At 54.9% G+C, this 26191-nt stretch overlaps 1 protein-coding gene across 1 annotated transcript in view; it reads right to left on the bottom strand.

Annotated features, from left to right (window-relative positions):
• nt5dc2 (5'-nucleotidase domain containing 2) overlaps positions 1-25720 on the bottom strand; it is a 29867-nt gene extending 4147 nt beyond the window's left edge. The window contains exons 1-13 of the mRNA XM_088934121.1: positions 25190-25720; positions 16778-16962; positions 16437-16511; positions 15538-15593; positions 14715-14808; positions 13865-13993; positions 10416-10476; positions 7662-7764; positions 6873-6974; positions 6261-6342; positions 1541-1627; positions 959-1099; positions 440-504 (exon numbers count right to left, since the gene is read on the bottom strand). Coding sequence (XP_088790247.1) covers positions 440-504; positions 959-1099; positions 1541-1627; positions 6261-6342; positions 6873-6974; positions 7662-7764; positions 10416-10476; positions 13865-13993; positions 14715-14808; positions 15538-15593; positions 16437-16511; positions 16778-16962; positions 25190-25556 — 1547 coding nt within the window. The 5' untranslated portion in view covers positions 25557-25720. The remainder of the gene's footprint in view (positions 1-439; positions 505-958; positions 1100-1540; positions 1628-6260; positions 6343-6872; positions 6975-7661; positions 7765-10415; positions 10477-13864; positions 13994-14714; positions 14809-15537; positions 15594-16436; positions 16512-16777; positions 16963-25189) is intronic.
• Positions 25721-26191: the final 471 nt, after the last annotated feature.

Below are 26191 nucleotides of genomic sequence, written 5' to 3'. Positions count from 1 at the left end.
GGGAAGCACAGGGAGGGTCAGCGCGGCGCCCGCCCACAGCGATCCAGAAGCCCCTGCTGCTGCTGCTCTGGCCCTCCTGCAGCGGGCTCGGTGCCGAGGCAGCGCTGCAGACTCGCGGCTCGCGGGCCCTGGGTTCACTTCTGGCCCGGGGGACCCTCACCGGCCCCCCCACTGCCTGGGTTTTCACCGGGTGACCCTCCCACCTGTCTGGGACGAGCCGCCTGGGGGAGCAGGCACCTCCGAACTGTCCCTGCGCCCCGCAGAGGAGTGGGAACCCCCCCCAGGGTGCCATCCTGTCGCGTGCCCCACCCAGCTTTCAGACGGACAGACAGGTAGCGCAACGATACAAGCGTCTCTCGGGCAAAACGAGGTCGAGCTTCGAGCCCCAGGACAGGCCGCGCTGCCCCGGCCCCGGCCCCCGCGCCAAGCGGGCGGTTACCTGAGCTCCTCCCGCTCCTTCAGCCAGTCCTGCAGGACCTTCTGCGACTCCGCGTCACGATGCATCTGAGGGCGAGGGAGAGAGGAGACGCCATGAGAAAGAGGACACAACCCTGTGGGAGATCGGGGCCCCACAAAAGCGGACGAAACCTGGGGCTGAAGGAAACCCAGCAGGCATGTTGGGGACGCCAGCGGGGCTCCACTGCCCACCCTGCAGGACTAAGAGCTGGGGAACGCCGAGCCTGCAGCTCCAGCTCGGAGGTCTGAAAGGCTTGTCATCTGCATCCCCCCTTCACCACAGTAATAATCCTGTTAGAACCCAGAACCCAGAACCCAGGCTCTGCTCACTGAGCCACACGCCCCCAAGCAGCTCCCAGCGATTGCTAACCCTGTGTTTGTGGGCGCTGGTTTAGTCTGGGTGAGAACTAAGGGGTGCAAACGCACTTCGGTTCACAAAAGGCACATCAGGGCAAGACCCCGCCGAAGACTGGGAAGCCCTCTGCGTGCACCGCCGGCTCACCTGCATGCGCTCCAGCAGGCCGGTCAGGGCCTGCAGCCAGGTGAGGCTCTGAGCGTACTGCTCCGTGTTCACCACCTTCGTCTCCACCTCCAGCTCCGGCACGATGGCGCCCGTCCTCCAGCCGTGACGCAGCATCAGGTCCTGCAGGAGAGGCACGGGGTTAGGATGACATCATGGACCTCTGACCCCCGACCCCCGACCCCCGAGCCTGCTGCCCCACCAGAGGGGAGCACACACACGAACATGAAAACACAGCCCACACGGCCCACGAGAGAACACACACACAGCCACACGGGACACGAGGGAAGACGCACACAGAACACGAGCAAACACACACATTCATACACGTACACACACACAATTGCTTGTATGTTGACAGGTTTCAAGGGCACCCAGGCAGAGAGGACAGGCTAATCAAACTACAACACAGCCACACGCACACATCACACCACAGGGCCTGGAGAAACAGAGCGGTGAAGTGAGCAACACACTGGGCTCTCTCCTTTATTTGTGTCTGCGCTACCGGTCATAGCAAGCCCACAGGTGACGAGCAAGGACAAAACAAACACCAGATTCACTTACTGCCAAGTCACTGTACAGGTGGTCTCCAAAATAAAGCACCTTGGATCCCCTCCATCCTGTCAGCCTCAGGAAGTCGAAGAGATTACCCTGCAAAGCACAACAAGACAAGACAACAAGACTGTGAGCTCCAGGTCTCTCCTGTCTGCTCCCACACTCAGGATTCTTAGAAGCACAGAAAAGGGAACCTGTCTGCCAGTAAAAAGCAGGACCTGCTCAGGAGGTTTCAATCAAGGAGTTTAAAATGGCTTCAAGGTGTGCATTCCGTTTCCTGACCTCTGCATCACCTTTCACACAGGTGTGCCCAAGAAAACACCGCAGTGAACAGATATCTGGACTGCAAATACCCAACTTCTGCATCCAAAGCACACACCTGCTGGCCGAGCAGGGGGTCTCTCGCATTCCTAATAAACAGGACTCTTCCGCCTGAAGTTCAAATAGTGAGGGGAAAAAAAGACATTAATAGTGTCAGAAGTGCGGCTGAAATGAAAGATCGTGTCCACTGCCTTTCAGACAGTAAATAAAAGCCTAGGTCTGTACTGTTTGCAAACTCGAGGAATAGCCGAGAAGGCTGCACATACTGTGTCAACGCGCGAGACATGTATACTGCTGATAAACTGGACACACAGAGCCTACTCCTTTCTTCAGTCCACTGGCCCTGACGAGGGACACAGTGTGCACAAAGCCACATGACTACATTCTGGAGAGATACGCCAGTCCACCAACTGGGCTTCTTCCCAGGAAAGAGAGCTCCACCGCCCTCCGACTGGACACCGAGCCCTGGCTGAGCCAAATGCCGTTTCTCACGCAGGGCCAAGACCTGTCTCCTGGAAACTTTGTGAAATAACGTATTTTCCCAGAGACGCCTGACTGCAGGAGACATTGCATGACTGCAGTATGTAATTACAGAAAAGCAACTTCAGATAGAGGCTTGTGCTTGGAGTGAGTGGATTTTGGTAAAGAAAACAAAAAAAACTTTCCCCAGATGCAGCACCCAAGACTGACCACTAGCTGGAGCCCAACCATACACCCCACGTGCTTGTCTCTGCTCCCACTTGAGCCATAGCAACAGCCACGGGATTGGCTCAGCCTCCTGTCCCGAGACAGCCAATCAGGGGCCAGCCTGAGAGCCGAGCGTGGGCCTCTCTCATTAGCAGGGACACGATGTTCTCCGTCGCCAGGGCAACCGAGCCAGCTCTGGCCCGGCGCTCCGTCGAGCCCTCGAGATCCCTGCCCAGGCAGGCTTTCACCCAGGGACGAACAAAACCCCACGTTTTCCCTTCTGCCCAAGGGGAACGCCAAGCCGGGACTCGCGCATAACCACGTCCAAAACGCCAACAGAGGCCAAGAGTCATGCATTTTCAAAAACCAAGAGGTTTCAGCTTCTAGGGATCAAACCAAATAAAATGCAGCTGCCAACTTGAAAATGCTTCAAAGAGTTTTCTTTAACAAATTTAAACATTTTTTAAAAAATAAAACATAAAAAATGCGAAAACGGCAGCAAGCTGTCGGGCAGTGGACTGTTTTTTTTTTAAACCCTTGTGGAACAAGCCAGACTATCTTGCTTATATCTCCAAGCTGGTCATATCTGAGCCAAGCCGCACGACAATCTAACTTTATCAACTGTTTTCTGGGTAAAGCTGCTGCGTGGAAAAGGGTCTCGCTGCCAAGATTTTCCAGTTTACCAGCAGCTGTGTAAGCCGCTCGGCTCTCCCCTGCCTGGTAATAGGGACTTCTGCAAAAATCTTCGTCTTCTGCCTCAGGAGTGAGACACGCATTAGCTGGATGGCCTAAAGCAGATTCCAGCTAAATGAGATAGATGTTTATCTTGTGTGGGGTCCCATGAAAGCATGAAAGTTGAGCCTTTGAAAACGGAGTTTTGGAGAAAAAAAATTAAGAGGTCACAGCTGAGGCACTGGGAGAGAGAGAGGGAGGCAGTGTGGGCTAGTGGTTAGAGCTGAGGCACTGGGGGAGAGAGAGAGAGGCAGTGTGGGCTAGTGGTTAGAGCTGAGATACTGGGAGAGAGAGAGAGAGGGAGGCAGTGTGGGCTAGTGGTTAGAGCTGAGGCACTGGGAGAGAGAGAGGGAGGCAGTGTGGGCTAGTGGTTAGAGCTGAGGCACTGGGAGAGAAAGAGAGGGAGGTAGTGTGGGTTAGTGGTTAGAGCTGAGGCACTGGGAGAGAGAGAGAGGGAGGCAGTGTGGGCTAGTGGTTAGAGCTGAGGCACTGGGAGATGGGGGAATAAGGCACTGAAATGTTTAAAATGTGTAAAACAAATCTGCTTAGTGACTTCAGTGAAGATCACTCTGCTGTTTTCTGCAAAAATCATGCTTTTCAAATCCGCATGCCTACACCTGACCTGGTCAAAGGTCAAAGTTGAACATCACAGCAGGGTTTCAGATCACATGAATTCCTGTTCACACTGCTCAATAATTACAACTCGCACAGCATCAGTTGTACACAGACCCTGATTGTCTGAGGGTTCAGACAGAGAGACAGCTCAGCCTCTGCCTGTCTAACACAGTCCACCCAAGCAGCTTCCAGTCCCCACGGTCAACCCAGCAACAGCTCACCACACATCCCAGGACATGGAGCAAGTGTGCAAGTGTGTGTGTGTGTGAGAGAAGGGAGGCCAGATGCAGAGACCCCCCCATCCTGCTGCGCGTCAAGAGAGGCAGGAGAGGGGCACGGCTCTCAGCCTACTCTTCGTCTCAGCATGATCGATGAAAACCCCATTTTCCCCTGCATCCCCGGAGACACCCCCCTGCCCGCTGTCGGAGAGCTAATGAGAGTTAACACATCCCGCCCCATCAGTGCGCTCGGGGACGCCAAGAGCTCTCCCCACACTCCGCGTCAGAGCGCGGACCCCAGCCGAGCAGGAGCCAAGGGCGACGTGCAGAACGGGGCGACGCCGTGGCAGTGGGCCGCGTTAGTATGCGGGTCCGGACCCCGAACCCCCCCGCCTGGCCCGCCCGTTTCCTTTGTGTGGCCCTGCGCTTGCTCCCCTCTGCCCCAGTAAGGGCTTTGTGATCCCAGCAGCGCCTCAGCCAGGAGGCAGAAACTGCACAGCTGCCTGCCCAGACTAAAACAGGCCTCACAGCACGGGCCTCACGAGACACAAACGTGTTTGTTTGCTGAATGAATGCGGTCAGGAGACTGAAGTTTTCAGACAGTCACTCCCTGCTCGTTAATCTCAGTGCAGGCAGGTCCGCCGTTTTAACAGAACCACCCTCGGCTCTCCTGGGAAAAAGGAAGCGTTCGATCATTGAAAGTTTCTGGGAGACCCAAATGTTCCCTCTGGCCACTGTTCCTGGAATTGTTGCTTCTTGCCCACCAGAGGAACGAATCCCAGCGGAGAGGCTGCACTTTCGCGCGAACGGTTCAGGCCGTGTGGCATGAGTAACGATCTGACTGATGTTCCCACAGTCTGAGTCAGCCGGATTTTTTATGCCGGTCTCCACAGACTGTGCGTTCGCTCACGTAGGCACTGCGCTCCCCTGTGCTGCTGTTCTCCACCCCGGCGCCCGAATCGCACGGACACGACCGCGGTCCCGATCGCGGACGAGCACGTCACCCGAGGGAGCGCGCGCGGGCCTGGCCTCTCCCGGAAGCCTCCCGAAGAGGCGCGAGGACTGAACACAGTCGTTTCGGAACTGCTGATGGGTCGCACCAAAGTCTGGCCGCCCGCAGCAGGAAAAAAAAATGCTTTCATTCCTGCTGCGCAATCCCAGACTGCCTCTCTGCCCGCGCCAGGAGAAGACCCAGATGATCCGGGCAGATTCCCAGGGTCGGCTCCGAGTGAGAACGGATTCAACACACCAACATGTTCTGCGCTGCAGGACGAGTCCTGTAAAGGGAACTTTACAGAACTCGCATGCTTGCACGGGGCTGAAGTGCCCTGTCAAGACACCGATTCACTAGTGAAAGGCCATCTGTCCCGGCGAGAGCACGGTAAACTCTCAGGAAACTACAGCCACACACACCAGTGACATGAAAAGTCTCCAACTATATAAAGTGGGACTGATTCTCAGGGCTTGACAACAGCTACCCAGCAGCAGATAAACCCTTCCTGCCCGCCCTTTCACTGTGAGCAGAGACCAGTGCAAAACGCTGAGGACGCTCAGCGACACTGTTGTCCTCAACAATGGGAAAACCTAATCCCTATAAACTCCTGTCCTTCTACTCTTCTATCCCTCTTAACCAGCTCGCGGATAAAGCATTTCACTGCCGACAACACCGCTGTCTGCTGTGCTGTTCGTGCACTGATCAATAAACCTTGACTGATTGACTCTTTGCAAACACTTCCAGCCTGTAGTAAAGATGTGCGCGTTTTCCTCCAGCGATCCTCGACTCAGCGTTGCGCTCGCACTGGTGTCAGACGTTGTCCTGGTTTTAAAGCCCGACTGTGGCGAAGCGCAGGCCTGCCCCACTGGGCAGAGCTCCTGCTGCAGCGGATTAACGCCGCCCTCGCTGCCAAGACCAACACGGGCACCTGTGCCAGGCTTCGGAGCGATCAGCACCGACACTGACCGACTGGACGAGGCAGCCGGCACCGTGCCGAGCGCCAGACAGAGTCATCTCTTGGCTCGACCGCTGCTGCACGGTATCGACTTAACACACACGCACGCACACACAGCGTGTCCTCTGGTGCCGAGAGGGGAGGTCAAGGGCTGACCACACAGCGAGAGAGAGCTGGGAACCGGGGGAGAGTCGCCTGCCGACTGACCTGTTTGTAGATCTGGCCCTTGTCCAGGCTGGTGATCCTGTCCCACTGCAGGTCTCCATTGCAGTCCAATCGCCGGAAAGGCCTGCAAGTTCAAAACCCCCACATTTGATTAACATGCACGGCTTAATTATCCACTCACCCATGCTCTAACTGCTTTATCCAGTACAGGGTCGCAGGGGAGCCAGGCCTATCCCAGCAAGCAATGGGGGCAAGGTGGGGTACGCCCTGGCTGGGACACCAGCACGGCACAGGGCAGAAAGACACACACAGACACACAACTAGGACAATTTTCCCAGATGCCAATTAACCTCCTGTACGCCTGGACTGTGGGAGAAATCCCACATGCACACCGGGAGAACATACCAGCTCCACACAGACAGCAGCCCAGGTCTGGAACTGCAAGGCAGCTATGCTGACCACTGTGCCACAGTGCCACCGCACTTAATTTTCACTTTAATTGAGTTATTTGCTGCGTGTTTGTCTTTACAAAGCGAGTTCAGGTGCGCCAATCCTGTGGGGCCTGGCTTCGTCAGAGGGGCAGAACTACCTCCCAGAGCTCATGGAGCCTCTCGGCAGACACCCCGCCCGGACACGCAGGCCGAAGACACTCACTTGACGCAGTCGTTGAAGAAGTGCGGCTTGTCCGCCTGGACGATGACCACATCGAAGAAGTCCCTCCAGTCCTTCCCCACCATGTACCTCATGCCCTTGTCCCTGAAACACATGCCGAAGAGCCGGGTCACAGCTCGCCTGAGCAGCTGGGCTTATCAAACTATTGCTGATGGTTTAAGAAAACAGATTAAATGGGCCAGCTAATCCAAAAACTAGACCACACTCTCTCCCAGTGCCTCAGCTCTAACCACTAGCCCACACTACCTCCCTCTCTCTCTCCCAGTGCCTCAGCTCTAACCACTAACCCACACTGCCTCCCTCTCTCTCTCCCAGTGCTTCAGCTCTAACCACTAACCCACACTGCCTCCCTCTCTCTCTCCCAGTGCCTCAGCTCTAACCACTAACCCACACTGCCTCCCTCTCTCTCTCCCAGTGCCTCAGCTCTAACCACTAGCCCACACTACCTCCCTCTCTCTCTCTCCCTCCCTCCCAGTGCCTCAGCTCTAACCACTAACCCACACTGCCTCCCTCTCTCTCTCCCAGTGCTTCAGCTCTAACCACTAACCCACACTGCCTCCCTCTCTCTCTCCCAGTGCCTCAGCTCTAACCACTAACCCACACTGCCTCCCTCTCTCTCTCCCAGTGCTTCAGCTCTAACCACTAACCCACACTGCCTCCCTCTCTCTCTCCCAATGCCTCAGCTCTAACCACTAGCCCACACTGCCTCCCTCTCTCTCTCCCAGTGCCTCAGCTCTGAGCTCTGCTGGTCTGTTAGAGTAAGACACTCACACGAAGCTGAAGGGACTGTTGGTGATGAGAAAGAGCTTTTTGCCGCTGCTTGCCAGGCGATGAAGGACAGCGTAGGTCTCGTCTCCTCGCAGGATGTACTTTTCTGTTTGGCGGAAGAGAGAGGAGAGGGAGAACTACTACAGGAAGCTCAGGTCAGCACAGACAGCGAGAACAAGGATGAGCAGGAATACCTTCACACTACTGAACCATTAGGTCCCCCTTATTTACAGGAGAACTGATGCCATGATTACCCCACCCCAGATTCTGAAGGTAAAAACCAAGTTTAAAAGGCTTCTCTGGTCCTGCTGTATAAAAAGTATGAAAAACCCAGGATTTCATTATAGTTTTGCAAGGTGTGACTCATAAACCTCCCCTTCAGACAACACCGATTCAGCACCGATACACACTCAGGTCTCCCTCTGTGTTGCAAGGAGAAGATTTACAATAAGGGAATTTTTTAAAAAGAGCAATAAAATGACTTTTCTCCCACTTAAAACAGTGCTTGGGAGGGTCTGCTGTTGTTTTGTCCACTACAAACTGATTCCCTCTCGCGTGGTCTGGAAGTCGGCCCAGACAGTCTCTCCTCCCCCACCCAGCTCAAGTCTTCGCCAGGACTGGCAAGCACCAGCTCACCCGGCCTCTCTCCCAGCATGCCCGGCTGTGCCGCTCTCCGCGGCTCACCGAACGCCCCAGAACAAGTCTGGCCAGGTCTTCCACACCCCGAGAAACCCGTCTCAGACGGATCCCTCCTGGCCCAGGCCGAGACAATGGCAGCACAGCTGTGAGTCTGTGCTGGCGCCGCTACGATCGCCCCCAGCCTGCAAGCAGGCAGCGAGAGAGGAGCACCGGGCAGGCCGGCATCCTGCAAGGGCACGGACACTGGGGGTCTGCAAGGGCACGGACACTGGGGGTCTGGCTCAGTGGTTTCCTACGATGTGGATTAGCATGTAGAGGAAAAAAATGGAGTTTGTCCTGAACAAAAGTAATTATGTAACTTGTGGGTTTTTTTTAACCTTAACGAGATGTGTTCATATATATTGTTTTAGATATATATATTATTGTAAAGTTTTCTGTATTGAGATTCTCTGTATTTATTTGTGAAAAGAAAAAGTTCTTTAAAATCTAAAATCGGTTTCCAGAAAACTGGTTTCCCTAAATCACGGCTTCTGAAATCGCTGTACAAATCCGTGTCGGCTTCCCATTTCCTGCCCTGTGCTGCTTCCTTTCCCCCTGCGGGACAGGCAGGTAGACGCTGAAGATTAGGAGCACAAGAACTGCAGACCTGCTGCTGCTGAGCCCAGACACACACACACATACTTCAGCCATCACCTCCCCCCCGTGTCCTCCCCTCCGTCCCACGGGACCCCGAGAGAGGTTACAAAGGAGAGGAGGCCGTGCGGCTGACTGACCCAAGGATCTCATCCAGCTTGGCTGGGAGAAGCCAGGGTATTGGCTTCAGCACAGTGTGTGGCTCTTCGCCCTCCTCTCCTCTCCCCTCGCCTTGCCCTGTCCTACGAAGCGTGCCTCGCTCCCCTGCGCAACACCAGCTGTCTCCCCTCTGGACAGGGAGCGTGTGCTGGGCAGGCTACCCACAGCACAAGAACCCGCACAGCACCTCCTCCCTTTCAAAGGCTCCGAGCAAATGATCTACCTCACGTTCACTGGGTTTGATCTCTACATGCTGTTCCCACACTTTGTGGATCATAAAAATAAAACGAAGGAGAATAATACAAGATAGGAACAGTTCCAAACAAAGAGGCCGTTTGACCCATCCAGCCCATTTCGTAGTTAGGAGTTAATTAATCGGAGCATCTCGCCCAGCTGCTTCTTGAAAGAATCCAGGGTTACTGCAATACACGATTGGGCAGAAATGCCAAATCCATGGCATTTTATTCTCTCACACCTTGACATCTCATAAAACCGCCTACTTTTCCCGACTCTTGCCTCGCCTCGTAACTGCAGTGATTCGGCCCACAGAACAGGACAGGGGGATTCACTCGGCTCGCCCAGTCTCCAGCTGCAGGCCTCCCCAGCTCCCCACGTGCCGGACAGGTCTCCGAGGGGGGATAGCGGACTGATCCGGAGGGTCGAGGCTTGTGGAGGTGCAGGACATCCCTGAACAGACATCTTGTAGCACAGGCCACCACTCTGCTTTCTAATGGCATGCACGGCCAGCAAGGCTGCATATAAACTGCATCTCCTACCTAAACAATTCATTTCTTCTAGATAATTCAGCGTTTCTACAGACATACCATGCCGCGTGGTGCTGTACTGGATCTACATTTGACGAAGCCATTAGCAGTTTTGACTTCCATTATAAACAGACATTTCTAACTGAAACTGCCCGAGCGGCAAACTTGGGAACTGGGACATGACTGCTCTTCCCACTGCAGGGGGCACTGGTCCTGCTGAATCGAGCCTCTCTGCCCGTTCCTTACCAACCCCTGTGCTATGAGCACGGCAATACATGACTCCTTCTGACGCTGGACAAACAAGTTCCACTGGACCCAGCAAATGCCCAGCTGTTCAAATGGGCACAGATGAAGGAGCACCCTCCCTCCCTCACCTGGAATATAAACCATCTCACTGGGCTCCCTGCGCTGACTCAGCTAAGCCTGCAGGTGAGGAGTCACAGGGACTGTACCAGAACTGACACACATGTGCCTCCTGCCAGCTGGAACAGGCGCGATTTCTCTTGCTTTGCAAATCTCAAGGGAGGAGGAGGAGGAGGAGGAGTAGTTCGGTCATGCTCACCCAAATCCTGCATGATCCACTTGTACATGTAGCCTTTGATGTGCACCATCCCAATGGCCTCCTGCGTGGGACAGGGAGGGAGAGAGGTCAGAGACAGTGGTGGCAGACTCAGACAAGCCCAGACACGCTGCTCGAAGCTGCTCTTGCTCTTATTCAAGGTTTGAGAGACAAAACTTAACAGCTGCCGCCACTGAAAAAGTTAAGCACATTTCTGGAGCCGGAGAAAGCCGGATAATTGACTTGTAGGATGTGGCTGCTGGTGTTTTCTCCTGCATTAGCCTCACACGTTTGCAACAACTCCACCCCAGCCTCTAGACACAGCAGTGTTAATAAAGGTTTAAACTGTAAATCCAAATTATTAGTCACCTGAGAGACACAGACCATTTAGCTCTCTTATCGGGAACGAACAGTGAATTTAAAAGGGCGGTAAACTGCTCCTGAGCAGCACAGCTCTGTCTGGACCGCAGCTACATTAGATTAGCAGATGGACTGTATGCGACTCCAGGACAGGACAGAGGCGCTACTGCTGATGGTGGACTGGAAATAACTGCAGAAAGGAATCGTTGAATCACTGCTGCGATGCACGCAATAAGGTCAAACAAGACTCAAAGAGACTGAAACGCCAAGCACACCCTGCTCTGATACAGTACTGTAAAGAGGCAGTCAGACACAGAGGGTGTGGGTTTCAAGACCTCCGTCTGTTTCTGATAATGCCAGGAAGAGGCAGGCATGCAGGCAGAGAGAGGCTGAAACAGGAAAACACTGAATTCTAGATCTTCTCTCCCCTGGGACAGACTGCACTACTCTTCCTGCCTTCTCCAACACGCACAGTCGTTTGGGGAAAGGATGACTCACAGGACACCGTTTCAGAAGGTTGTTTCAGAAGCATGAGGGATACGACACTGTTGGGGCAGACGCTTCGAAGGGACGTTTGCCCTTTTGCCTTATACAGCGAAAGATCAGTCCTCAGCCAGATTTCACACAGGCGTCTCTTGGCAAGGAACAACGACCTGCTGTTCATTCACCGATCAGCTTCCAGAAACTGAAACTGTGCAGCAATATTTTTTATAATTTAAGCCATTTCAATAAATAAACAAACAATAACAGGCTTTGTAAGACACAGGGTAAGATTATCCCCTTGGCCAGGTCACCTTGCACTCCACGGTAGACACCCCACCTGCGCAAGTGTTCACACTCACAATAACAAAGACAAAACACCTCCAGAGAAAAAAAAAAAACTTTCTTTCAACTGAAAACAGGGTTCATGACCCGGCAGTACATCATCAGAAACGGCAGAAGCAGGGATCAAACCCGATGCAGGATAAAGCCTCTGGGCTGCAGGTAAGCAAGAGAATCTGATTTAAAGGGGCTCGTGGTCTGTGCAAGAGGGGATGGAGCTGCGTGCAGCCGCCCCAGCGTGCCGAAACCCGAGCCCATGTGCCCAACACCGTCTGTGGCTTTCAGAGCACAAGAGGTCCTCAGTCCCCGAGAGGGAACAGGCTGTACCAATAACACGGAAACCACACTGGCAGGGAGGCGGGGAGAGAGACCAGGGGTCGGGCTGCCCGGGGATCAGGGTGAAAGTGTACGTCTGAGGAACTCCGAAAAACACAGTGTGGGCGCCGCCCGGGTGTTAATCACACATGGAGGTTTCTGACGCGCCCGAACAGCAGGTGCACACTGCAAGAACAAAAACAAAACGTGCAAAACACGTGCTTCTGTGTTCTCGGGCTCTGAAGAGAAATTCCAGCACGTCTGCTCCCGATGATGGAGGAGCTCACAGTGCTGAATGACGGGACCTCAAAACAGGTCTGATCTTCGCTAAATACACACTGCAGGGGTTTCAGCACTGCTGGGGGATCATATGTCGATCCTTCTGAACACACTAAAAAAAAACAGCAGAACTATTTCAAAAACACTGAAAATCAGCACAACCCCAAGAACTGTAAAATGGACCGTTTTTTTCACAGCACCTCCACTCCCGACCACAGTAAAGATCTGAAAGGCCCCCATCAGGGCCTGGTCTGCAGTGCACACTGATCCCAGGTGGGGTTGGACTTGTGTTGGCGTCTCTCTCTCTTGTGAGACGCACCAGTCACTGGACTGGTCAGAGAGACCAGCAACAACACAACAGTCACAAAATCTTCTCCAGATTCAGCGCCTCGTAGAAATGCACGACTGTGACGCACACGACTCAAGAAGAACTAAACAAAATCACACTTCAAAACAACTCTCTCCTGCGCGGCCTTCATCAGCTGCACGGTGGTGAAAACCCCCCACAGCACTAAAAGAGGTACAGACGCATCTACTCGAACTTTAGTTTCGACACCCGCCGCACAAGCCACAGGAACGGCCACCCGCGTGGGCGCTGACGTTTCAGCGGGAGGAAGGAAGTGGCAAGCTCGGCACACCGAGATCCGAGGGGCTGCAGGATGACGGCAGCTGGATGCCCTTTCACCTAGATCTGAGCGCAGCAAGGAGCCCGGCTGTGCTGCTCTGGCATAGCTGGAATTCCTGCACTCAAGAGGATTAGGAGCAGCAAGAAAGAACAGTAGTCTCAGCTCCTGTGACTTACTTGGCTTGGTTGCGTCAAAGCAAAAAAAAAATGAAAACAAAAAAACACTGAAGCCAACAAAGGGATTTCTGCTCTCCAGCCTGGCAGCTGTTTACTGGAGAAATGAACTGCAGCCTGGCCTCAAGAGAAGAGCGAACGAGCACTCTGGACGCAAACAAGCGCAGCGGTCTGAATCACTCCCAAGCCAAGGGAGAGGAGGCCTAAGAGAAACGGTCTGCGTCAGATCACTGCAGTCCAGACCACTTCGAGTTTCACTTCCCTTCAGAGCTTTTCAGCTCAGCTGAAGCATCTCCTGCGCTTTTTTTAACCCTCTGTCCACAACCAAAGAGGGATTGGATTCCCACTAAGTGTTGTGGCAAAGCAAATCTCAACCCAGAAGCATGCTGGGGTCACACACGGAGCTCACACCAGTCCACCACAGTAACGCACACACGTGCGACCGCACACACACACTAGTTAACTGCGTCAGCAAGGCTTCGGAAAGAGAAGGAAACCTGAGCACACAGTAAAAATCACAAGCGAACACGCAAACTGTGTGCAAACCTAGAGCTGTGATAACACTGACCGGCCCCTGCAGGAGCAGGACTGGACAGCCCTGCTGCAGGCACACTGACCGGCCCCTGCAGGAGCAGGACTGGACAGCCCTGCTGCAGGCACACTGACCGGCCCCTGCAGGAGCAGGACTGGACAGCCCTGCTGCAGGCACACTGACCGGCCCCTGCAGGAGCAGGACTGGACAGCCCTGCTGCAGGCACACTGACCGGCCCCTGCAGGAGCAGGACTGGACAGCCCTGCTGCAGGCACACTGACCGGCCCCTGCTGCACCATGCCAACGCCCAGAGCCTCATCTGTCACCCTGGGCAGGAACACTCACCGACACGTCCTTGTAGAGGTGCACGGGGTCGTACTCAATGTCGTTGGAGATGAAGAAGTCGTTGGCGGCGGCCAGCAGGGTCATCTCAGGGATGGAGAAGACATCCATGAACTGCTTCATCTTGGGCCCCTGCGGTGGAGAAGAGAGGAGACGCGCTCACTGTGGGCATCCCGTCAGCTCCGCGCTGGGAAACTGGGGGACTGGGGGGACTGGGGGGCTTTCAGCTCTTGTTTTACAGAGAACTGCAGAACACTGATGCACTTCCCAAGTCTCTGTGCTTCGAAAGAGACAAAGAAAAATTATACCGAGAATCTACAGGGATTCTTAGAAAATCACATATTAAATCACATTGTTTTGTTTAAGTGCATATTTGTATAATACTGCAAGATGAAAGGCTCATACTGACTAATTGATGTGCCTGATGCTATTATCCAACAGCAGGGGGGCAGACTCCCTGTTCCCACATTCCCGAGACTCCACCGGGAGCCATCATTACAACACAAGGGATTTGAACACAAACAGCGGCCATTTTCCTGTTTAACTTGAAAGCCGGCCCAATTAAGGGGAGTTCAAACTGTAACAATAACATGAAGGATCCCACACTCACGTCTGAAGCTGCTCCCAGCTCTCGAAAACAAAGACCCCGATGCCTTTCCGAGACTGGAGCGGGGTCAGCATAGGGGGAACTGTAACTGGGGAATTTTAACAAACTCAGCCCAGTAACTGGGCACCAAGCTTAGCCACGCTGCGCAAGTTTCAATGGCATTGTGGGTCAAAAGGGGAAGCGGGCCCCCGCGCCCTTCGCCTCGAGCGGAGCTGGCCCGGAGGCGGGAGACGGGCGCCGGCTCACCTTGCCGTAGAAGCCGCTGACTTGGTGCAGGGGCACGTGGTTCGTCCCCTCGTACAGCCGCAGCACCTCCTCGTCGGGGACGGGCTTCAGGCCCCTGGGGGGACACGGGAGATCGGTTATCACCTTCGCGGCCCGCCGGGGGCGCAGCCGAGGGGCCGAGTCACCCATCGATACGCCACCCATTCCGGGCCAGGGCCGCGGCCGCCTGGAGCCTATCCCAGCAGGACTGGGCGCGAGGCGGGACCACACCCGGAGCAGACGTCATCCCCCGCTGGGCACACAACCACGCACTTGCACTGACCGCTACGGGACCACCTGGAACCCCAGCTCGAGCCTGGGAGGTGGAGAGGACGGAGGAAACTGGGGAGAACATGCGAACTCCACACAGCTATCTGCTATCTTTAAGGATGGGGACACAGAAGTCCCGGTGAGCAACTCAACTGTATTTTTTTTCCCCAAGTTTAGCTTGCAAAAATGCAGGCGTCAAGACTGACTGTAAAACAGAGGGTTTGTATTAAAGCAGAAGCATACAGTCCTGAACACAGAAAAGTGCAGTAGGGAGGGAGGGGGGCGCCAGTGCCAACGTCTGCAGAAGGTGCCCAGGCGCCCCCCCCAAAAGAACAGGCTACTGCTAATGGTCCCTCCGGCGTGAACCCCTCCCCCTAGTCTGCAGCCACTGCTGGAACCCTGGCCCCGAGCGAGCCGACTGGGCGAGGAGGGGTGTCAGCACCAAGGGTTTGGGGTCCAAGCCCCGCCCGCGCGGACAGCAGGGTCCAGCGGGAGGAAGGCCAGGTCACAAGGTCACTCCCCCATGCGGCCTCACCTGTACACCGTGCCCAGCTGGATGTAATGGAAGGCATCGATCTTCATCAGCAGCCCCTGCCGGAAACAGGAAACGGATCTGTTGAGTTCGCACATTCGAAGCCCAGGCACCAGCAGCCAGCGCCTGGTGGGACTGTCTGGACCAGAGCGGTCTTTAAAGACTGACTCGGGGGCGCAGTTCCTATTTCAGGGCTGCCCGGTTGAGCAGCTGACCCAGGAGAGGAGTACAGGTCCGAATGTCTGTACTGACCCAGAACCAGAACACTAAAGGCTGGATTTGCTGGCTGTCAGCATCGGCAAAACTCAGGCATTTAGTTTTTTTTTCCCCCAGTGTATGATTTTTCCTTTAGTTTAGTTTGCTTAGTTTGTCCTGCCCTCACATGTGATCAATCTTTAATCCATCAATACCGACACTGATCAATGCCGAGTGCAGTGTCCCAGAACACGGAGCGTCTCATCTATTTTAGTCCCATCGCTGACGCGGCTACAACTGAGCTGGAACACGTCAGGATCTGAGAAGAGGGGTCCTGTTTGGGAATTCTGGGGAAAAAGCCTAGAGGAACACGCATCAGTCAGATATACGCCCGAGCAGGTGTGGGGGCATGTCCTGTACTGGCGCTCGCTGAACCCGACCCGAATGCTGAAGAGAACCGGCGACACGACCGCACAGCACGGGCCTCTTCAGCCAGCAAGACGTTTTGTGAACTTGCAGCTGCGGGGATCCGTGTGACAAAGGTCACAGTTCGCCAGCTCCCGGAAATGTAGACAAACCAGTCTCCTTGCAAAAAAACAAACACCTGAAATACAGGCTTCATCCCCGAAGCACTGCCGTTGTTTTGTCCATTCTCCACGTTAATCAGACCGTGATGTCGCGGAGAGAGACGGGACAGGGCACCTCACCTTCTGGATGTCGTAGTGCAGGCCTCGGCAGGCGAAGTTCGGGATGTAATCATACTTGCGGATTCCCTCGGGATACTGCGGGAAATGGGGAAGGAATGAAGAGGATTATTGACATACTAACACATTACAAAATAACTCTAAAGAGGAAATGCCGTGGGGAAGCCTATCGGTGTCGGACTGTAACCATTTAAGGAGCAGTAAAGGGGGGTGCAGGGTCTACCTCCCCTGGGGACCCCATGACATCGGGTCAGAAGCTCTGCTCCCACAAGAAGCCTCAGGGATCTAAGTGGATGAAAGAGCCGAGAGAATCCCGCCGGAACGGCGGACGAGCACGGGCGGACCTTGTAGTGCTCGATGAGGAAGTCCCGAGCCGTGTTGTAAATCATGGAGTTCAGGGCGTTGGAGTAGAGCGCCAGCGTGTAGTCGTAGTCGAAGCCGTAGATGTCCACCTCGGCCAGGTTCACCTCGTTGTTGGCGTAGATGGTGGAGGGGTTCAGGAGGTTGCACACCCCAGGAGGGATCAGGTCTGGAAACAGAGGTGGGGGGGGGGGAGGGAAGGTTATTACACTGGCCATGCCCATGCAGCACCAGCACCCCCTGGCTGCAGAGGAGCCACACCCGCCAAGGGCACCCTCAGACCCGTCACGGGTTCAAGAGGGTTTCAGATCTCCGCATTTCATCTTCAATCTCCGCTGCGTCTGGCACACCCACGAGCTGAAAAGCCTAAAAGCTGGGGATTCAGGTCAAAACAAGAACAAAATCCACTTCGTAAACCGTGTCTATGCACCCGTTTCATCTTGGGACTTATTCGCTGCTGCTGATCTGAATGGAAACCTAAACCGGCAAGTTTTACAGGAAGCATCCAGGGACCCATTAGATCAAGTTGATGGAAGCATTACAACCCGAGGTGTCCACTAGATCACAGCCTGAAGCTGGTGTTTAAATGGAGGGCAGTCGAGGTGACCGCCGTTGCCAGACGGGAAGGTACAGAGAACAACCGATTCAAGTCAAGTCCTCCAGGGTCTCCTGGCTCTCAGGTGACCATGAGCAGAGCAGCCGTCCAGGAGCAGGAGAGAATATCGCAGGTGTTAGGATTGCCAGAAACACAACAGGAGATAAGTAGCCCTAATTTATTAAAGGTTTCTAAAACAAGAGGAACAGCCACACACAAACAGGTTTCTCGTGCTCAGCTCAGGCCTGCCCGAAGGGGCTCCTGAATCAGTGTCCTAGAAGGGTCATGGGATGATGGGGAAATGAGCAGGTGTGAACTCTGCCTGGAGGGGAGGCTGGGTTTTGTAAACAGAGCAGAGTTTCCCGCTGAGATTAGACTCTCCCACCTGGGTGCTGGACGGACCGCACAGCCCACAGCCACAAACCTCCTTCCAGAGGGAAACGGCACAACTGCCCAGGAAGTCAGACAGCCACGTTTAGAGACACAGACTCCGGCTCACCATCTCATACTCTGCTGTGACGTGTGGGGCGATCCAAAACGAACGCACCTTCACTGTGTCCATGCTGGGGAGAACAGCACACACACAGTGCGAAATAACGATCATGCACACCACAGGGTGTGGGAGAACACGTATCCCACTGCTGCTTAATTCTGATTCAGCTGATCTGTCCTTTAATGAAATGTTGCAACGAAATCGCAATCACAACTGACGTTTGATCTGAATAAAAGTACACACAGAGGGGGGGCCACTGCTCACGAGCAAACGTGAAAGGAAATAGACACGTTAGTAATCCTAAAAATCAGCCACACAGAGGAAAAAAAACAGAACAACAAAATCTGCAGCAAGTCGGATTTCTGGTTTTGAAAGCACAGACAACCAGTCGCTGTGGAGCTGCTTGCCAAGTGATCATCAAGCAGGACTGGTCGGCACTTATTTCTCCCAAACATAATGAAAAGCGTGTCGGGGCCTCATGGTCGTATTTGTGGAGATTCTGCTCCACTGGACATTGAAGAGGCTGTAAAGAACAGTGTGAAGCCTCATTAATCCTTCGCTGTTTCTTACCTGGAACAAAGATAAAGGAAGGGGAGCACAGAAAAGCTTTGTTAATGTGAAAATATTTCAAGACTTCAATGGAAAGAGATTAGAGCTCCGGGATACAGAGGTTATGCAACGTTTGCACTGAGCTCAGTGACGTTTGGAGCACACAGAACCCAAGAGTGGGAGGAAGGAGCCGCAGATACAGCAGCCTGATCATTCACCGCTGTGTAAACACCACATCTGCACCAGTGACCAGTGTGGCACCATCAGGACAGGAAGTCATTCCACAGGTCCAACATGCCTGCCGACTGGAGAGACCAGCCAGTCGCTCACTGACGTCCTGGCCCCCGACACCAGCATCACACGCTCTATGCACGGAGTGACACGGCTTGAACACGGACACAAAAATCAGGCGGGGCAACTGAGCGGTGAAACGGACCATTTGCAACCGCTGCTCCACTTCCCCGAGGCGTCAGAGAAAAGAGGAGCTCTCCGATTCACATCCTGGTGCGAGCACAGCCTTGGGGATCCAGGCTCCATGATGGAACCGCCGACTTTTCTCCTGTCCGTATTCCAAGGCAAATGGCCGATCCGCACGGCTCAGCCTGAACCGCAAAGTGCGGCAGCAGGTTCCTCGGGCACAGGCCAGACAGGGCTGCGATCAGGCTCGTCCACCACAGACTTCCAGAGATAAGGGCCCTGAAGCCGACAAGGCCAAACCGCCCCCCCGCCAGGACCAGCACGGACCGCCCACACCCCCTGCGAAGCTGCAGCTGGGGAGCTAGCTTTCAGGTGGCCAGCTGTCAACGAGCTGCACAGCCATGTTGTTGAAGATGATATCCAGTTGTTGACCGAAAGAAACCAGGGCAAGAGCTAGTAGTTAACGAGTACTTAATTAACTAGTACTAGTTAATTAACTAGTAAGTAACAAATGAGCCGAGGGGCCACCTTTCCTCCGTTCTTGTGTAACTCCTGCCTTTTTCCCCTGCGGCTCTGGGAAACTGGCAGTGTTTCAGCCCCTTGGGACCACAGAAGGATGCCGGGGGCGCTCAGTGTCAGGGCGCAGGCTCCCGCCCGGAATCAAAGCGAGGGGCGCCGTCCCAGTCCGGGAGGGGGAGAAGCGACAGGGGAGCTCGACAGGATTGCGAAGGCCGGCAGGGCTGGAGCTGCACAGACTCTGCAGAGCCGGTGTGGCCAGTCACACAGCCTGCAGCCCCCCGCGCGCTCGGCTGTCCAGCCCCCCCTCCAGCCCCGTGTGCCTGGGGGAGGGGGAGGTGCTCCTGCGTGTGGGGAGAGGGGGGAGGGGAGAGAGCCAAGCTGCCCCTGGGGCTGTTACCCTCAGAGATCCCCCCACGCCAGGCCAGACGAGTGCCGAAACCCGGGATCGAGGGCTCTGGAGCTGGGCAGGTCGAGTACAGCTCCAGGGTCACGTCTCACAGGGGACGGTGTCAGAGCGGGTGTTGTGGGGAAACGGAGGAGTGACGCTCCAGTTACATCAAACGATATTGTTAAAGGGATTGCAACACCTGAGGCAAGAACGGAAATTTAAATTAGCCCACAGAGGTGGGCATTACTCCACGTTCATTTCAAGGGTGATAAGAGCTGTAATTAGGGGTAAAGGCACACTGTTATTTACACCTGCCTCACACACTGAGGTGTGAAAACAGAAATAGCCTGTTTCACCTGGAGCTATTTACAGTAAGCTTATATCCTATAATCAAAGCCCCATTTAAATATCACCAATTACTGACCATTGGATTGTAATTGTCAGACCATTACAAACACAGCACCTGCTTTCCTCTGGTACAAACACCAGCCCTCTGAGGCTCGGACAAAGCTCAGCCATGTCAGGAAGCTAGTGCTTCGAGGGAAAATTAATCTAATCGCCTGTGTCACCTCGTCAATACACCTCGTCAATAACCCCACAGCTCCTCCTGAGACAAAGGCTGAAGGGCTGTGCAGATGAATTTTTTTATAGATAACAGTAGAAAGCATAAACTCTGACCCATAAAGAAACTTATTTACCCTTTTTTTTCCTTTTAATAAAAACATTTCTAAACCAATTTCCCCTTGACCTTTAATTATTTACTTATTTTTCTTGTAAACTGTTGCTTGTCATACTGGATGTTCTGTTGTTTTGATCTACACAAGCGTCTGACAGTGCAGCAGTGCTCTGGAAGCACAGAAACAGGGCTTGTGGTGTTCCCAGATCTGAGCGCTGGGTTTCTGCTGCCACGTCTGCAGAAACATCTGGCCCCGGCGCTGGCTCTCTCGCGCACACACACACACACCCTGCCATACCGCAGGACTCTCTGTGGGAGAGCTGCAGGCTTGTTTGTCCAGAACACGTGGGCCTGTGCTCACAGAGCCATGCGACTCTCATGAGGGGAGACCACACGCGCCTCTCTCTGGGCCCCAGAGCTGCAGGCTGGGACACTGCAGACGAGCTGCAGGAGCTCCAGCGCTCCGCCATCCAGGACAGGGACAGCGCCCAGATTCACACGCACAGCCTTCTTTGCGCTGACATGTCGGAACAAGAGTAACACAGCAGAGAAGGCGGTGACGTTTTCCTTTTGTCCCTGCTTCAGTTATCTGGTGGCAGAGGGGAAAATAAACTCCAGAAACTGGAGAACTGGAGTTCAGCCCCTCTCGTGAGGACGCCTTCAATTCTGAAGATCCAGAACGAGACCCCTCTCTCATCACTGCCCTGAGGTTCTGCTGCCTGCTGCTTCTGCTCAGGACAGCCGAGGGTTTCTCTGTATTAGAGCTCCAGCTCAAGAGTGCAGCAGTGGAGAAACTGGAGCAGCGTGGCACTGGGGAAACCTGCTTGTGTGCACAGCCAGTCTGCACAAGGACGGGTAACGGCAAGAAACTATCAATCTGCAAAGGGTGCAAGAGCCACGGCCCATAAGCACATCAAGCCCCCGCCAAAATACAGGCCTGTATACTACTGGAGCAAAGATATGGAATTGCATTAAACTATTGCCAGCAAGATCTCTTTAACAAGCCAGGATTCCAGGGCCATTAACAATGGAAACCAGGATAGTCAGTGTGCGTTTGGCCTGACAAGCAGCACAGCCTCTGGATTTGAAAGTTCCTGTGTTTCACAATCTTGCACAATTCTCTGTGTGCTGCCCTGCTCAGCCTCGTGCGCGAGAGGGACTTGCCCAATGGCACCGCACGGCAGCGGCCCGCAGTGACGCACAGAGCAGGGCGGCGAAACGAGCCGGCAGCGACGCCAGGGAAACCCCCTGGCGACACCGGGGCAGCTGCTGGGCGTGGCGCCAAGCCGCACGAGGGGCACGGAGGCGCTGCGGAGAAGACCGCCGATCGGCTAAACGCACCCGCGCGTGCGAGATGATAAGGACACTGACGGAGAGGAAGCCGGGAGCACAGGCGCGCACCGCCGGACCACGCCCCTGTGCCAGAATAGATTAGGAAGCCACACGCGTGAAGAACACTCACTGAAGCTCAAACCGTCTCCGAGTCCAGCTGGGCACAGGAAGGAACGATGGGACTGGCAGCCGGTCGTTCACGAGTCCTGTGATACAGTCAATTTTTCACTGTGTGTGCGTGTGCGTGTGCGTGGCCTGGACACCCACTATTCATGAGCACCAGACATGTGAAAGCCTGCTGTGATCTCAGGACAGCAGGGTGCTGCAGTGCCCACCAGTCCACAGCAAACTCAAACCAGACACACCAGCCTGGAGCTCGACATTAAAACTCACGACTCTGCACAGGAGACTCCAGACAGGCACAAGTCTCCCTGCTGGTCTCCAGGAACAGCTGAGCAGGTTCTCCGACGTCTAGAGGAGAACTCAGCACCTGGCTAGCAGACCAAAAAAAATGTGACACCCTGGGTGAATCAGGGACACCCAGGACACTGAATACAGGGGCTTCCACACAGCAAATAATAATCCCAGCATGCATAGGGTCACATGTAAGAACAGACAGGCCTGGTTGCCTATAGTTACAACTGCAGGAGCAGACCCAGTGACTCAGACCCAGTGAAAGAGGGGTGATTGTTGGGGTGCATTTTGCAGGTCCCGCAGTGACCAAAACCATCTTTCCTCAAAATAAAAAAGGAAGGGCTCGTTAGGTCCAAGCACTTCGAGACAGCGAGCCGGACCCCTGTCCGAGAGACGGTGCCCATGTGCTGGGAGCACAGCCCTGCCTGCGTGAGGAATGCCGTCGGCATGCAGGGCCTTCTGGGAGGGCTGGCAAACCGATGACACCGATGCCGGAGAGCAGCTGAGCCGCCGGGACACCCCAGTGCTTGTTAGCCCCAGCTGCATGTCCGGGCTGGGGGTCGGGTTTCGGACAAAGTGGCTGTCGAAACTTCAGTCCACATTCCTAAGCAACGCCTTCCTGTAGCTCCTGTCAGTCTTGACCGGACAGAGGGCTGGAGCTGAGTCAAGAACCAGCCTGACAGCACAGAGACTGACACCCCCCCACCCTCACCGGACAGTATAGAGGCCGCAATCCCCCCCCCACCCCCCAGACAGTACAGAGGCTGTGCGCACTGAGCTGCATGCAGTTCAAGAAGAGAAACTGCATTCTAGCTGACGAAGAATCACCTTGTGTTTCAGCACAGGGGAACTCAGTTTAACCGATTACTTCTAAACATCTGCTGAGTGGCCCATCCCCTGCAGATCCTGGTGCAACACTGGGACACATTATCACACCATTGTCACAATTTCAACAGGTCAATACCGCGCTCCCGATCCGAATAACATTCACAACCAAAATCTTAAAGAACCCTGGAACTCGTTATCTTAAGAAAGTGCTTTGCATGCCAAAATCTATCTACACTGTTCACATTATCATAAAGGAAAGAGGTTACACACACCAGGGATTAGTCCTATCGGCCAGCACATTAAAACAAACAGGTTGTGGAATCAGCAATGTGCTGATTTAAAGACCAGCTTCCTACAGGATCCTGGCCGAGTCCACTCACACTGGGCAACTGTCATTCCAACAACACCAGCTTCCATCTCCTGTCACCTGGGAAAACAACACTCTACATTCTTCCACTTTTCCCCACAAAGAAAACACTTAAACCCTGTTATTTACCAAATCAAAGGTTTGGCGATTCAAACGCCATGCAGTTTTGGTGACCGCACATCAAAGCAGCTCCGGAATTTAATTTGGGTCTGTTCCACATTCATTTTTATAGTAAGAAAACAAACTGCATCTTTAACGGTTATTTGACGCAACATTCCTGGCTTTAAACGAGTCGGGCTACCCTGTGGCGAGCTTGTCGCTTTGCTCGATCTGAGCAGGACTTTGACGTCTTGTTTACTTCGGGGATGCGAATAGTGCGCCAGTCTCGCAATTTGGAGCTTTTATATTTATATTTTTTTTTCGTGAAAACTTTGTGGGCGTGCTCTCATTTCCAGTTCTTCCCTCTCACACACACTGGAAACGCTCTCTCGGGCCGGATTTCCAGCTCCTGACGGCAATGACTGCCGCAGTGAGAAACGTTTGAAGCGATCGCGCTGGGCTCTGAAGAAGCCCCATTCGGGGGCCCCACTCTACACTTCGAAAGACCAGTCCTCCGGAAACCGTGGATACTTTCGGACTTTCGGAAGGTGTCTGTGATCTTTGTGATGTTTGTGCAGCCGGTGCACCCGGCTGTCGCGAGGAGGCGCGCTGTGCCCCCCCCCCCAGTCTAAACGGGGGTGACACCGGGGAGCGCGAGCCGGGCTCGGGTGCACCCCCCGGTTTCCCCGCCGCACGCAGATCTGCAGAACCGACAGACCCAGGATGATGCCCGACACGGAGCTGCCAGCTGCGCCTCCTTTCCAACGTGCGCTCACAGCTCCCCGCCGGCCCAGCTACGTGCGGGACATCATGTAGCGACACACACGAGTCCCCGAGCGAGAGACACGGCCTTTGTGCCACAGCAAGGATGCTCATCGTGTGCTCCAGCGGGCGGTGTCCTGCGCCTTGCTGGGGTCCGCAAGCCTCCGCTCCGGACCTGTGATTGAACACTAGACAACTGCCCGACCGATGTTACCCAAAGCGAATATAACGTTTCTGCAGCCATCTGCACAGGTGGGCATGAAAAGGCAGGAGCCCCTCTGCGTCAGTGACCCGTCTCCTCCTCGCCGCCCCAGGAGTCAGACGGGGGTCCGGGGGTACCGTCACCTCGCATCCCGAGCGCAACGCGACAGCTACACAGACGTGCGAATTTCATTCCCAAAACGGCTTTAAAATTAAGACTTTTTTTTTAACTAGACAGTTATAACCAGACTTTACTTTTTTTCCCCCTATCAGATGGGGGATTGCTGAAACACATCAAAAGGGGATTCTTCAGATAAACGGGTGATAGATCCCGCACCGAGCGCCGCCTGCCAGAACAGCACAATGTACACACAAGCTTCGCTCGGGGTAACCAGACAGCGGCTCGACCCCCAAAAAACACCGATCAGCCTGCGGGTCGGCACGGTCTTCCCGTCTCCGCAGCCAAGCCAACCGGCTCCCGAGTGAGCGGGGGCGGTTTAATAAGGGATTATTGGGATCGATTCGCACTGCCCCTGTGAAAATGACCTAAGGATTAGCGTGACACGAAGGCATGTCTACAGTCCACCCCCCCGCATCGCGGACACCCCAACTCTGCGGCACGACTCCCGAAAGCAGGCGGCTGAGCGAGTTCACCTCCTAATCCTCAAGTCAGCGCAGGATGCCATCGCTCCAAGACGCCAAACGCACGACCATCAAAGCTGGTTTAAAACCCAAAACAAACCCCGAGGCACGTACCGTGCACAAGCCGTTTCATCTCGTTGTACCGGGCCCACAGGTAGGTGCGGGGGTCCACCTGGGGGGCCGTGGAGGAGTAGGACCGGCCGGACACAGTCACCGACTCCTCGCCCCGCTTCTTGCCGCCGACCTGGTGTCTGTGAGCCGCGGAGGGGGCCGGGGCGGGGCCGGGAGCGGCTGCCGGCCCGGGGTTCGGGTGGCCGGAGACCCTGGCCCCGCTGTCGCGGCTGGCCTTGCCCTCCCAGCCGCCGGACACGGCGCTCCCGCAGGCCAGGCCCTGCAGCTGCACCGCCCGCCAGAGGGGTGCCCTGCCCGCACCCCTCCGCCACACCGCACGGCTCAGGCCGCCCAGCGCGCTGCACGCCATCCTCCTGCGATTCCTCCGACCGAGAACCAGCCCTCAGGTACAGATGGTGCAAGTATCTCTGTATCACCCCCCCCTTCGAAATCGTGCACAAATGTCAATGCAAACTCTCATCCACGGTGCTTAGACAATGCAACAGCACAGACTGAGCCACTGTGCCCAAAACAACAATACTTCACCCCTTGCCGGGAGGAGGGAGGGGGGAGGGGAGGGGCCCGGGACTACGTGATCCAATCCCAGCCCGGAGCTGATGAGCGATGGCCCCGCTGGCCAATAGGAGCCGCCGAAACCATCCCGCTGCTCCGAGGGGCATTCGACTTGCCGAAGGAACGTGTTTACAAGCCGCCTCCGCCAATGGGCGCAGGGCATGCAAATTAAATGCCCGCTTCCGAGGCGGCGATTGGCCGAGGCGGCGTGTGCACGAGGGCGCCCCGCATGTGCTACGTGACGACCCGGAGGCGAGCCGCGGTTTTGCTGCGGAGGGAACACGTTGTCCGCGCCGGGGCGCTTCTGAAAATCACACAGAAAAACAGCCCAGAAAGCGCTGTCATATGTGGTGCACACGGTACGGGCTTGGAACAGGCGATAGCATCAGGAACATACGCTCCCACAAGTACAAGGCTGTGAGTTCATGTCTG

This window comes from Atractosteus spatula, chromosome 2 (assembly GCF_055471065.1).
Source record: "Atractosteus spatula isolate fAtrSpa1 chromosome 2, fAtrSpa1.hap1, whole genome shotgun sequence".
NCBI classification, from domain to species: Eukaryota; Metazoa; Chordata; class Actinopteri; order Semionotiformes; family Lepisosteidae; genus Atractosteus; species Atractosteus spatula.
Note: the sequence above shows the minus strand (reverse complement) of the source record. Positions and strands in the feature narration are given on the sequence as shown.